We start from the raw sequence: 14656 nt of genomic DNA, 5'->3' as shown, positions 1-14656 counted from the left end.
GCTTTATGAAAGGTATATTTAATTTATTGTATAGATATACTTAAAATAATGTATCAGTTTGTTATATTCAGAATATATGTAAGTTATTGTAGCCATATTTGACCTCATATACGACATTGAAATTTTTGCACAAATAGGACCAAATTCTATAAATTGCACCGAAAGTTCGGCGCTGAAAAAAAAATAGTGCATAACACTATTCTGTAAACGACACTCAAAGTTAGATACCATTTATAGAATAGTGCTTAACGCTGGGATCCATGACTACTTGTATGCGCATTTACACAGTTGAACCCTGGTGTAAATTCTCATACCTAAATTAGGTGTGGATCCCCCTTATTCTTTATAAATTGCAGGAACATCCTTGATCCACCCATGGTCCTCCCATGACCGTGTCCCTTTTATGTGCAGCATGTTAAAATTTATGCTCGCATACATTTCAATCAATGCCAGTTAGCATCGATAATTGATTGGGCCCAGTTATCTGTGCTAATTGATATGTTATTCAATTAAATTGTGCACACAATTTTTAAAGCACGACTTATAGAATTTGGGGGACTGTGTGTTTAAATTGGTTTCTAAATGGTTGTTTATGTAGTCTGCTGTGAGTAGGCCTTGTTTGGAATATGTGGAATACAAGTGGTAACATAGGCAGCCGGTGACTCTTTGGGGAGGCTAAAGTGGGGTGGAGTGAGGCTAGGATGATGGGGGAGTGAAGTACGGTGGGACAAGTTAAAATCCTTGAGATGGGGTGGGTGGGAAACACCTATGTCAGCAGTAAAGTGATATTGGGGGCACTTCAGAACACAGCAAGGAAGGATTCCTTCACTGTGTTGCTGTGGAGCAACTGCACCAGCTGCCTCCTCTCTAGCACCTCTGTTACTGATGGTAATGTGCATACTGAATACACTCCTGGAAATTATATATAAAAAAATCAGAATAATATACATTAAACAGAACAGTATGTGCAGTATTCTATAAATATATGCAGATTCTTTACCACTCGGCTCCTAGTCAGCCCTAGCCCCTAATCTGCAATCTTCCTGTTGGCCATGTGAATAGTGATGTTCAGCAGCACTCTAACAAAAATCATGGCAATCATAAACCCCCTAATTCTGTATAGTGTGCCACAAGTTAGGCACCCGTTTGAAAGTTAAATATCCAAACAAGCATAAATGGCAGGCACCTATAAATTAGCGCCTAAGTGCTTTATCACGTAACTGCAAATGGGGTGTGCTTGTGGGTGGGGCATGAGTAGGTCATACACTTAGGCTCCAAGCTTATAGAATACTGTAATTTGCATTCCAATCACAACATCAAAAATTAATAAATGAAAATAAAACAAAAAATGGCAAATAAATCAATACCTTTTTATTGGACTAACCTAATACATTTTTTGTCTAGCTTGCGGAGACCGAAACCTTACTTCCTCAGGCCAATATAGTAAAGAAAGGGAAAGAAACCCAAAGAGGAAGCAGGAATGGGAGGAGACAGTACTCAAAGGAATGAAGAGGAAAGGGGGGAAAGCCATTTAGAAAGAGAGAAAACCAGAAGTTTGAGGAGTAAGCAATGAAGGAAGAGGTGCAACAAGTTTATAGAGAGGAGAAATAAAAGGAAAGATGATTTGGGAGGAGATGGAAAGAAATGATGATGGCTGAGGAGGAGGAGCAGAAGCAAGGAGTTGATGATGCCGCTGTACAGGTCTTTGGTAAAGCCCCCACTTGGAGTATTGTGTTCGTTTTTGGTGGCTGTATCTTGCTAAGGGTGTAAAAAGACTTGAAGTGGTTCAGAGGAGGGTGACAAATATGATATGAGGTTTGTGCCAGATGATGTATGAGAAGAGACTGGAAGACCTGAATTATGTATACCCTAGAGCAGTGATGACGAACCTTTGGCACGCATGCCAGAGAGGGCACACAGAGCCCTCTCTGTTGGCACGCGCGCCGTCGCTCAGCCAGAGTTGTACTGCCGCTATGAGCTGCTGGCGCGATCACGCTAGCAGTTCAAAGTTGTGTCGGAGCGGAGGAGAGACCCACTGGAAGTTCGTTCACCCACTGGAAGTTCATTCCTTCCTCCCTTCGAGTTCCAGGTCCCCTCCCTCCGAATTTTAAGTCATCTATTTTACCTCGTTGGGGTTAGGGCAGTAGCATGCAGGCTTGGCTCGGTGCTTAGTTCAGTTTTCCCTTCTCTCTCTCAGCTCTGGTCCCGCCCTTGCAGAAACAGGAAATGAGGGCGGGACCAGAGCTGAGAGAGAGAGAAGGGAAAACTGAAAACTGAACTAAGCACCGAGCTGAGCCTGCATGCTTTTTACCGCTGCTGCCACCCTAACCCCGACAAGGTAAGATAGATTACTTTTAAAATTTGGAGGGAGGGGGCCTGGTGCTCGAAGGGAGGGGGGACCTTGTTGGCACTTTGCGATAAATAATTAGATTTTGGGTTGCTGTTTGGGCACCCGGTCTCTGAAAGGTTCGACATGACTGCCCTAGAGGAAAGGAGGGATGATACAGACATTTAAATACTTGAAAGGTATTAGTATACAAACAGATCTTTTCCAAAGATGGGAAAATGGTAAAACCAGAGGACATAAATTGAGATTGTGGAGTGGTAGACTTAGGAGTAACGTCAGGAAATACTTTCTCATAGAGAGGGTAGTCAATGCCTTTAATGCCCTTCTGAGGGTGGTGGTGGAGACAAAAACAGTGGTGGAATTCAAAAAGACATGGGATGAACACAGAAGATCCCTAATTGGAAAGAGGATGGTATAAAAGTGAAATTTAAATGGCTGCATGCATGTTGATGGGCTAAGTGGTGCTAAGATGGTAACATAGTAGATGATGGCAGAAAAAGACCTACATTGTCCATCCAGTCTGCCCAACAAGATAAACTCATATGTGTTACAAATCAAGGTAAGGTATACACAAAAAGTATCTGTCATTTTCAGGGCACAGACCGTGAAAGTCTGCCCAGCACTAGCCCTGCCTCCCACCACCGACTCCGCCACCCAATCTTGTCTAAGCTTCTGAGAATCCATTCCTTCTGAACAGGATTCCTTTATGTTTACATAGTAACATAGTAGATGACGGCAGAAAAAGACCTGCATGGTCCATCCAGTCTGCCCAACAAGACAAACATATGTGTATACCTTACCTTGATTTGTACCTTCCTTATTCAGGGCACAGACCATACAAGTCTGCCCAGCAGTACTTCCCACCTCCCAACCACCAGTCCCGCCTCCCATCACCGGCTCTGGCACAGACCGTATAAGTCTGCCCTCCACTATCCTCGCCTCCCAACCACCACCCCCTCTTCCCCCCACCTGCTCCGCCACCCAATTTCGGCTAAGCTTCTGAGGATCCATTCCTTCTGCACAGGATTCCTTTATGCATATCCCACGCATGTTTGAATTCCATTACCGTTTTCATCTCCACCACCTCCCGCGGGAGGGCATTCCAACCATCCACCACCCTCTCCGTGAAAAAAATACTTCCTGACATCTTTCCTGAGTCTGCCCCCCTTCAATCTCATTTCACGTCCTCTCGTTCTACCGCCTTCCCATCTCCGGAAAAGATTTGTTTGCAGATTAATACAGTGGTGGAAATAAGTATTTGATCCCTTGCTGATTTTGTAAGTTTGCCCACTGACAAAGACATGAGCAGCCCATAATTGAAGGGTAGGTTATTGGTAACAGTGAGAGATAGCACATCACAAATTAAATCCGGAAAATCACATTGTGGAAAGTATATGAATTTATTTGCATTCTGCAGAGGGAAATAAGTATTTAATCCCTCTGGCAAACAAGACCTAATACTTGGTGGCAAAACCCTTGTTGGCAAGCACAGCGGTCAGACGTCTTCTGTAGTTGATGATGAGGTTTGCACACATGTCAGGAGGAATTTTGGTCCACTCCTCTTTGCAGATCATCTCTAAATCATTAAGAGTTCTGGGCTGTCGCTTGGCAACTCGCAGCTTCAGCTGCCTCCATAAGTTTTCAATGGGATTAAGGTCTGGTGACTGGCTAGGCCACTCCATGACCCTAATGTGCTTCTTCCTGAGCCACTCCTTTGTTGCCTTGGCTGTATGTTTTGGGTCATTGTCGTGCTGGAAGACCCAGCCACGACCCATTTTTAAGGCCCTGGCGGAGGGAAGGAGGTTGTCACTCAGAATTGTACGGTACATGGCCCCATCCATTCTCCCATTGATGCGGTGAAGTAGTCCCTGTGCCCTTAGCAGAGAAACACCCCCAAAACATAACATTTCCACCTCCATGCTTGACAGTGGGGACGGTGTTCTTTGGGTCATAGGCAGCATTTCTCTTCCTCCAAACACGGCGAGTTGAGTTCATGCCAAAGAGCTCAATTTTTGTCTCATCTGACCACAGCACCTTCTCCCAATCACTCTCGGCATCATCCAGGTGTTCACTGGCAAACTTCAGACGGGCCGTCACATGTGCCTTCCGGAGCAGGGGGACCTTGCGGGCACTACAGGATTGCAATCCGTTATGTCGTAATGTGTTACCAATGGTTTTCGTGGTGACAGTGGTCCCAGCTGCCTTGAGATCATTGACAAGTTCCCCCCTTGTAGTTGTAGGCTGATTTCTAACCTTCCTCATGATCAAGGATACCCCACGAGGTGAGATTTTGCGTGGAGCCCCAGATCTTTGTCGATTGACAGTCATTTTGTACTTCTTCCATTTTCTTACTATGGCACCAACAGTTGTCTCCTTCTCGCCCAGCGTCTTACTGATGGTTTTGTAGCCCATTCCAGCCTTGTGCAGGTGTATGATCTTGTCCCTGACATCCTTAGACAGCTCCTTGCTCTTGGCCATTTTGTAGAGGTTAGAGTCTGACTGATTCACTGAGTCTGTGGACAGGTGTCTTTCATATAGGTGACCATTGCCGACAGCTGTCTGTCATGCAGGTAACGAGTTGATTTGGAGCATCTACCTGGTCTGTAGGGGCCAGATCTCTTACTGGTTGGTGGGGGATCAAATACTTATTTCCCTCTGCAGAATGCAAATAAATTCATATACTTTCCACAATGTGATTTTCCGGATTTAATTTGTGATGTGCTATCTCTCACTGTTACCAATAACCTACCCTTCAATTAAGGGCTGCTCATGTCTTTGTCAGTGGGCAAACTTACAAAATCAGCAAGGGATCAAATACTTATTTCCACCACTGTACCTTTCAAATATTTGAACGTCTGTATAATATCACCCCTGTTCCTCCTTTCCTCCAGGGTATACATGTTCAGGTCAGCAAGTCTCTCTTCATACATCTTGGAACGCAAATCCCATACCATTCTCGTAGCTTTTCTTTGCACCGCTTCCATTTTTTAAACATCCTTCGCAAGGTACGGCCTCCAAAACTGAACACAATACTCCAGGTGGGGCCTCACCAACGACTTGTACAGGGGCATCAACACTTCCTTTCTTCTGCTGATCACACCTCTCTCTATACAGCCTAGCAACCTTCTCGCTACGGCCACCGCCTTGTCACACTGTTTCATCGCCTTCAGATCCTCGGATACTATCACCCCAAGATCCCTCTCCCCCTCAGTACCTATCAGTCTCCCCGCCTAACACATAAGTCTCTCTTGGGTTTCTACTCCCAAAGTGCATCACTTTGCATTTCTTTGCATTGAATTTTAATTGCCAAACCTTAGACCATTCTTCTAGCTTCCTCAGATCCTTTTTCATGCTTTCCACTCCCTCCCGGGTGTCCACTCTGTTGCAAATCTTAGTATCATCCGCAAATAGGCAAACTTTACCTTCTAACCCTACGGCAATGTCACTCACAAATATATTGAACAGAATCGGCCCCAGCACCGATCCCTGAGGCACTCCACTACTCACCTTTCCCTCCTCCGAGCGAACTCCATTTACCACCACCCTTTATCCCAAGCATGTTTGAATTCCGTTACCATTTTCATCTCCACCACCTCCCACAGGAGGGCATTCCAAGTATCCACCACTCTCTCCGTGAAAAAATACTTCCTGACATTTTTCTTGTCTGCCCCCCTTCAATCTCATTTCATGTCCTCTAGTTCTACTGCCTTCCCATCTCCGGAAAAGGTTTGTTTGCGGATTAATACCTTTCAAATATTTTAACGTCTGTATCATATCACCCCTGTTTCTCCTTTCCTCCAGGGTATACATGGTGATTCTGGTTATGAGGAATTAAGGCCAGTAACGGGCAGAATTGTATGGTCTGTGTCCCGTGTATGGCAAGACAGATTAGGATGTGTTGGAGAAGGGTGCAATGGCAATTCCAGTAATTGGAACATAAGGATATTGCTGGGTGAACTTCTGTAGTCTGTGTCACATGTATAGCAAGACGGATCAGGATTGGCTGGAATGGACTTTAACAGCAACTCCAGTACTTAGGCTCATAAAGACAGTGCCAGGTAGACTTCTGCATTCCGTGTCCCAAAAATGGGATGGGACACGGATTAATTTTGAATTGATGAATGTGACTGTACAGATGATTGTTCACTATTTGCTGTCATCTACCAGTACACAATTAAAAAGCAAAAAAAAAAAGTTGTGGAAAAAAAGAATGATAAAACACCAAAGGGACCAAGAAGAGGAGGAAGAACTGCAAATCAAAAAGTTGAGAATGACCTGATGTAAAAATTTAGAATTGTTCCAGAGTTTGATCTTCAGCTACAGAAAAAATCTTCTTGTCTAGCAATGATTGTTGAGCACACATTTTATATTTTCCAATATATAGAGAACGCTTTACACTAGTTAGCTTTAAAGAAGACTTTCTTGAGAAGCATGTTTTCTTGATACCCAACCCAAGAATCTTTGCTTATTTATTTGTAAATTCACATCCAATGGTACAACATTTATCTATCACTGTGAACCTTATTATGCTGAGAACAGAGAATGAAAACTGTAATAATAGGATTATAGGTAGATCATTGTTCTTATGTTAGCATATTATGTCTTGAAAGTAAAGTGTGCATTATTTCTTCTTTTGATGCCAGACTGTGGTGTTTAATGCATGATTATTGAAGTGTTGCATTCTGATTAGCTATTTGTCATTTTCAATATCATCTACTAACAGATAATGTATTCTAACACTGTTAATATGCATTATTTGTCACAAGACTAACTTTATGTAATGGACCCTATGGCGTATAATTCACGTCAGTGATGATATTACAAAGTAAGTGACTCCCTTGGGTGAAAGAGTTTCATTTGTATATTAGATTTTAAGCCTATTAATATGATATGATGCTTCACTGTGTGCAGTATTAGGTATAATAGTGATTTATTAGGTAAAGGTCAAGACAGCATATTGTCCAGCCAAGGGAAAGTGCCTCTCTGGTTGGACAATATGTTTTACCCCCAGTTCGATTTTGAGATTAAATGCATTTAAGAGAACTTCACTGCTGCTGGAAACATCCATTTGTTTTTAGCAATTCTTTTATTTCCTTTATTGGAAAGTCTTGTTGACTGTGCTTCTGTATAGTACAAAGAGGATAATTATGATCTATCTTAAAGAGGTTTTCTACTGCTAGAACTGAGTTGTGGATAATATATCTAGTTCAGTGACGGGGATATCTTCAAGAGTGCCACACATCTTTCCCCCTAATATGCTATGGTGTTTGTATCTCCTAACAGAAGATCGCTTCATGACTGCCTTAAGTCAAAATTCAACAGGATTCACCCACCTCCAGCTGCCCACTCCTCCTGAAATGGTGTCAGACCAGCTTATGGGAACAAACTTAAGCACAGCTCCTACTGCCACTGAACTAGACTCTGGCAGTGGCTCAGAAGGTATAATTTACTGAAATTTGATCTTATGCTGTTTGGTAAGGAGTTTGATGCATCATTTCATTATATGTTGAGACTTGTTTTGTACTGGATCAGAAGTTTTCTAGACAGATTATATAGGGTAAAAATGCATGGGGTGATGGTGGAGTCCTGGAGACCTACTTGTGGAGTTCCTCAGGGTTCCTCATTATCCCCAACGCTGTTTAATATCTTGATGCAATCATTAGCTAAATGTCTGGAGAACTCTAAGATTCAATCATTTACATATGCAGATGATGATAATATTGTTTTGCCACTCTTGGTGATTGTTTGGACTTAGGTTGATACATGGGTTTCTGCTTATAAATTGAAGCTTAACAAAGGGAAAACAAAGTTTTTATGGGTAGGTCCACATTTAACCTTCAGTGATATGATGCTACAGGTTAATAATTCACAGATAAAACTGAATGTTTCTTCTAGAATTTTAGGAATTGAGGTGGACATCCAACTATCTTTGGGTGCACAGGTTCATAAACTGGTAAGAGATTCTTTTGTGCTATTGAAGAAATTAAGAGCTATTTGGAAATTTTTTAAATACATCTGTTTTTAAAAATCAGGGTTTTTTTTTTCTTTTTGCGTCGTTTATGAGCAATTCATAACATCTTGGATCAGCCTTCTCTGTGTTCACTGCATTATGCTTACATCAATTCCCAGTATGACTATTGTAACTCTATCTATGCGGGTGTTACCAAAATTAAACTCAAACATTTGCAAACATTACAAAATACTGCAGCATGCATTATTGGTAATGCTAAATGATACAATCATATTTCTTCTCTGTTACACCTCCTACATTGGCTTCCTATTGAATCCCAGATTAAATTCAAAATCCTTACGATGACTTTTAAAATTATGCATACAGCCACTCCATCCTACCTTGCTAGCCATATCATTCCTTATATGCTGTTTCATACACTTCGCTCCTTAACAGATTAGTTCTTCCTTCTCCTCTAAGAGCCCATTGAAAATTAACTTGTTTGGCTGTTTTATTTTTCTTCTTGACTCAACTCTCTGGAATTCGCTTCCTCGTCATTTACAACTTACACAGTCATATGAATCTTTTAGAGTCTTGCTGAAAACCTATTTTTTAAAATTTGATTTTTAATTTTTTTTTCTCATCATCTGGCTTACGGAGTGGTTTGCCTAGTCGAACTTCTGCAATGGGAACAGGAAATTGTATTTATTTAGTTGTGATAAGCCTCACAAGATGAAATCTGGATTTTAATTAGCAGTTTGTCAGTGGCTTGAATATGAGGTATGCCTGCATTATGATGGTTGGTCTCGAGTGTATGAACTTTCCTATTCATAATGGATTTCCACTGTTTATAGGTTTTGTGTATTGTTTTTTTTTTGTTTTTTTTGTTTATTGCTATATTGTAAACTATTTTGGTTTGACTACAAGGAAAATGGTATATCAAGTAAAAGAAATGATAAACAATAATAGTTCAGGTGTTGATACTTTCAAAACTCCAACCCATGAAAAGGGTCACATACTAGACTTGGTATTCACAAAGGGGTGGATATCCCTTCTGGGATCACAGTATTGAAATAATACCCCTATCATGGTCAGACCACTTTCTAATTAAATTCTCCCTAAGTGACCACTGGAAACAAATGCCACCTCCCAGAGTTTGGAAGGAGATCAGAGACAAAAGAAATGCTGACCGCTAAGAATTTCCTAGAGGCTTTGGACTATCCACATGTGGATGAAAAGACAACAGCAGTGTCAGAACAAGTTGACATCTGGAATACACACTTAGCCAAGACCTTAGAGAAAACAGCACCACTAAAAAAGGTCTTATGCCCCACTCACAAATGCTCACCTTGGTTTTCTCCAGAACTTCGGATCCTTAAATGTGAAGGACGAAAACTAGGAAGGAGATGGCGCAAATCTCGCCTGGATGAAGACAGACTAAACTGTAGGAAGCACATGGCAAAGTACCGCCAACCCTTAACAGCAACCAAAAAACATTATTTCTCTCAATGCATTGCACAGGCTGCCAATTCAACCAAGCAGTTGTTCAGTATAGTAAACAGCCTACTGTAGCCCCCACAAGAGAACCAGCCTGCCCAGTCTAAACTGAACTGCAATGATTTTGCTGCATACTTTCCCAACAAAATTAAAAGTCTCCACCAGGATTTACAGGCAATCCCACCCAGTCCCCATCCAGTCAACCAGGGGTGCACAAACATGCCCCCTCCTGACAGAGACAGATGGGACACTTTTAACCCAATGACAGAGGAGAGCCTTGACAAAATCCTGAGAGACCTTTGACCAACTACCTGCTCCCTCGATCCCTGCCCATCAAAAATAGTGCAGCAGGCAAGTATGGGACTTATAGATGGCATCATAAAAATTGTGAACACCTCTCTCTCTAATGGGCAGCTACCAACAGCGTTAAAAAGGGCAGTGGTCTGCCCGCTGCTGAAGAAAAACAACCTTGACCAGGACAAACTTGAAAGTTACCTGCCAATATCCAACATCCCATTTCTAGGGAAACTCTTAGAATAAATGTTTTATTTTTTATTTTTTGTTACATTTGTACCCCACGCTTTCCCACTCATGGCAGGCTCAATGCGGCTTACATGGGGCAATGGAGGGTTACATGACTTGCCCAGAGTCACAAGGAGCTGCCTGTGCCTGAAGTGGGAATTGAACTCAGATCCTCAGTTCCCCAGGACCAAAGTCCACCACCCTAACCACTAGGCCACTCCTCCACTCCTCCAATAAACTGTCTGTGTTCAACTTAATGATTGACTAGAAAAGAGAAACTGGCTAGATCCATGTCAATCTGGATTCAGACACAGTTATGGAACAGAAACGATCCTTGTATCCCTAGTAGATGATCTTCACAGAAACTGAGACAAGGGATTTGCCTCAATGTTAGTACTGCTTGACTTCTCAGCAGCTTTTGACACTGTAGATCATGATATCATGCTAGCACGACTGGCAGAAACAGGTATCAATGGAATAGTACTTGCCTGGTTCAGATCTTATCTATCAGTCAGGCAACAATCCATAATGTTTGGCAACAACTCATCACCACCATGAACACTGACCTGTGGGGTACCACAAGGATCAATACTATCACCTATTCTGTTCAATATCTACCTCAAGCCACTAGCTGAGCTGATTCGGTCAATGGACACTCAGTTCTATATCTATGCGGATGATGTGCAGCTACTCATACCCATTGAGCCTGACTTACCTACAGCCTTGAATAAACTGATTACCTGTCTAATGTCAATTCAAGAATGGGCTAAACACAACAAACTTTGCCTGAACCCAAGTAAAACCGAGCTTCTCTTGGTCCCTAACACAAGTGGATACATACCTGACTTCAAAATCCCTTTTGGGAAGTACAAACTCCTCCTCAAATCACAAGTCAGGAACCTTGGAATACAGTTAGATTCAACACTTACTCTGACTCCCCAAATCCAAGCAACCTTCAAGAGCTGCTTCTACTATTTGTGACAGCTATGCTGCCTCTCTGCTTACATCGAGAAGGTAAATCTTATCCCAGTTGTGCATGCCATGGTAACATCAAGACTGGATTACAGCAATGCACTATACAATGGTCTGAGTACAAAGGGTCTGCACCAGCTCCAGTTGATTCAGAATGCAGCAGCAAGACTCATAGAAGGTTGCAAGGGACGTGACCACATCACACCATTTTTGCAAAAACTTCACTGGATACCAGTATAATTCAGGGCTAAATTTAAAACCGCTTTTTCAGGTACATCAGAAGCAGAAAGCCTGCAAGGGACTCCGTGGAACTGTTAGATCATGAAGGAGAAAAAGTGGGCATTCAGGGAGGACAAGGCCATAGCAGAGAAACTGAATGAATTATTTGCTTCTGTCTTTACAGAAGAAGATATAAGAGATCTGCCTGTACTGGAAATGGTTTTCAAGGGTGATGATGCTGAGGAATTGAAAGAAATCTCGTTGAACCTGGCAGATGTACTGAGCCAAATTGACAAATTAAAGAATAGTAAATCACCTGGACTGGATGGCATACATCCAAGGGTACTCAAAGAACTCAAGCATGAAATTGCTGATCTGCTGTTAGTAATATGTAACCTGTTGTTAAAATTGTCTGTAGTACCTGAAGATTGGAGGGTGGTCAATGTGACACCTATTTTTAAAAAGGGTTCTAGAGGTGATCCGGAAAATTATAGACCGGTAAGGCTGACGTTGGTGCTGAGCAAAACAGTGGAAACTATTATAAAGAATAAAATTATAGAACACGTGGACAAACATGGTTTAATGGGACAGAGTCAGCATGGGTTCAGCCAAGGGAAGTCTTGCCTCGCTAATTTGCTTTATTTCTTTGAAGACGTGAATAAACGTGGATGAAGGTGAGCAGGTTGTTGTAGTGTATCTAGATTTTCAGAAAGCTTTTGTTAAAGTTCTCATGAGAGACTCCTGAGAAAATTTGAGAGTTATGGGATAGGAGGCAAGGTTCCTATGAGGAAAGGCTAAAGTGGCTAGGGCTCTTCAGCTTGGAGAAAAGGCGGCTGAGGGGAGATATGATAGAGGTCTATAAAATAATGAGTGGAGTTGAACGGGTAGATGTGAAGCGTCTGTTCACGCTTTCCAAAAATACTAGGACTAGGGGGCATGCGATGAAGCTACAATGTAGTAAATTTAAAACGAATCTGCGAAAATGTTTCTTCACTCAAACGTGTAATTAAACTCTGGAATTCGTTGCCAGAGAATGTGGTAAAGGCGGTTAGCTTAGCAGAGTTTAAAAAAGGTTTGGATGGCTTCCTAAAGCAAGTGTCCATAGACAGTTATTAAATGAACTTGGGGAAAATCCACTTTTTCTGGGATAAGCAGTATAAAATGTTTTGTACATTTTGGGGATCTTGCTGGGTATTTGTGACCTGAATTGGCCACTGTTGGAAACAGGGTGCTGGGCTCGATGGACCTTTGGTCTTTCCCAGTATGGCAATACTTATGTTCTGGTCTGCATTAAGAATTGGCTATTGGACAGAAAACAGAGGGTAGGGTTAACTGGTCATTTCTTTCAGTGGAGGAGAGTGAACAGTGGAGTGCCGCAGGAATCTGTACTGGGACCGGTGCTATTTAACATATTTATAATTGATATGGAAATTGGAATGATGAGTGAGGTGATCAAATTTGCAGATGATACAAAACTATTCAACAAAGTCAGGGAATTTCCCCTGTGTTACTGCCATCATCACTGAATTTAGAGTGTACATGCAAAAACAAGGTATGCGTAAGGGCCCTTTTGATGGGTCAGTGTCACTATGCTCCTATAGCCCTCTCCTCAAGTCACTTCATTGGTTCCCTATCCGTGTCCGCATACAATTCAAACTTCTCTTATTGACTTACAGGTGCTCTCACTCTGCAGCTCCTCAGTACCTCTCCACTCTGATCTCTCTGTACACTCCTCCCCAGGAACTCCGTTCATCAGGTAAATCTCTCTTATCTGTACCCTTGTCCTTCACTGTCAACTCCAGACTACGTTCCTTTTATCTTGCTGCATCATATGCCTGGAATAAACTTCCTGAATTAGTACGTCAAGCTCCACCTCTGGCCGACTTCAAACTTCAGCTAAAAGCCCACCCTTTTGAGGCTGCTTTTAACTCCTAATTCCTATTCACTTGTTCAGTACCCATGTCTGTTTTATCATTTCCACTTTAAGTAATTCCCTTATCCCTTATTTGTCCTGTTTGTCTGTCTTGATTAGATTGTAAGCTCTGTTGAGCAGGGACTGTATCTTGCATGTTCAGTGTACAGCGCTGCATAGGTCTAGTAGCGCTATAGAAATTAGTAGTAGTAGTACGGACTCAGTGTGACAGAGAAGCTGCCCTCTTACCTGGGGACTACAAAATAGATAGAATACCTGTCCTGACTGCAAATTGGCCATTTAAAGTAGGCGATCCAGAGTCAATTTTACTACCTCTTTGGACACCCGGGGACACCAAAAAGGGGATATGCAAATTCTAACACAACTTATTCCCTTGCTACCTTCAGTACCCATCAGTCTGAAGAAGTTTGTGCCCACCTTCTGTGAAATTCCACCAGGTGACCACCTATATGAAGCACTTTGGCCTGGGCATCCAAATCTTTACTGGGTGATTTGTGTACTTCCTATGCTAAAGGTATCCCACTTCTCCACCCTTCTTTCCTCCTTGAAGGGACTGAGCCCCCAGTTAGAATGCTCCCTCTGGGGTGATATGTTGCAGTCCTTGAATTGCCCTTTAAATGGAAATGACTTAAAGGATCCCAACAGCTTATCCTTGGGCAGCCTATCAATTTCCCCAAGTATTCCCCAAACAGGAGTTTACCCTTGAATGGGAGATTGTTCAGACACATCTTGAACACTGAATCTGCCAAACAATTTTACAGCCATAAGAGTCTCTGGATTGTGACTGCTATAGCCATATTTTGGCCAACATACGGATAATCATTCCATGCATCCACCATGGAGGCAGTCTCAGACTACCTTCATGGTTCCTGAAGTAGACTCCCTTAGGAATTATCAGGTACAGAATTGAGAAGAAAGAGGCTCTGGCTATGTAGCCACTGTACATTGCTGTATGCAGAGACAAACCAGCTACTTCAAAGGCCTGTTTTAAGAGCATTTCGATGCTCCAGGCCTGTACCTCCTCTTCCCACCATAACTATAATCTTAAAGTCACAGCAGATACCAAGGCATCCACTTTAACGATCCAAAGCTTTTCCTTCACGTCTACCTATATGGGATAAAGTCTACTCGTAGTTCTGTGCACCTTCAAGCCAGAAACCAGCAACTCCCATTCTGCAGTGATCAAATCCTTGATTGACCTCTGGGAAGGAAGGGT

General features: G+C 42.3%; 1 protein-coding gene across 1 annotated transcript in view; it reads left to right on the top strand.

Moving 5' to 3' along the window:
- Nucleotides 1–14656, top strand: part of PIKFYVE (phosphoinositide kinase, FYVE-type zinc finger containing) — a 750252-nt gene that overhangs the window by 514142 nt on the left and 221454 nt on the right. The window contains 1 exon segment of the mRNA XM_030210724.1: nt 7631–7786. Coding sequence (XP_030066584.1) covers nt 7631–7786 — 156 coding nt within the window.

This window comes from Microcaecilia unicolor, chromosome 7, assembly GCF_901765095.1.
Source record: "Microcaecilia unicolor chromosome 7, aMicUni1.1, whole genome shotgun sequence".
Lineage (NCBI taxonomy): Eukaryota > Metazoa > Chordata > Amphibia > Gymnophiona > Siphonopidae > Microcaecilia > Microcaecilia unicolor.
This window is presented reverse-complemented; position numbering and strand designations above follow the sequence as displayed.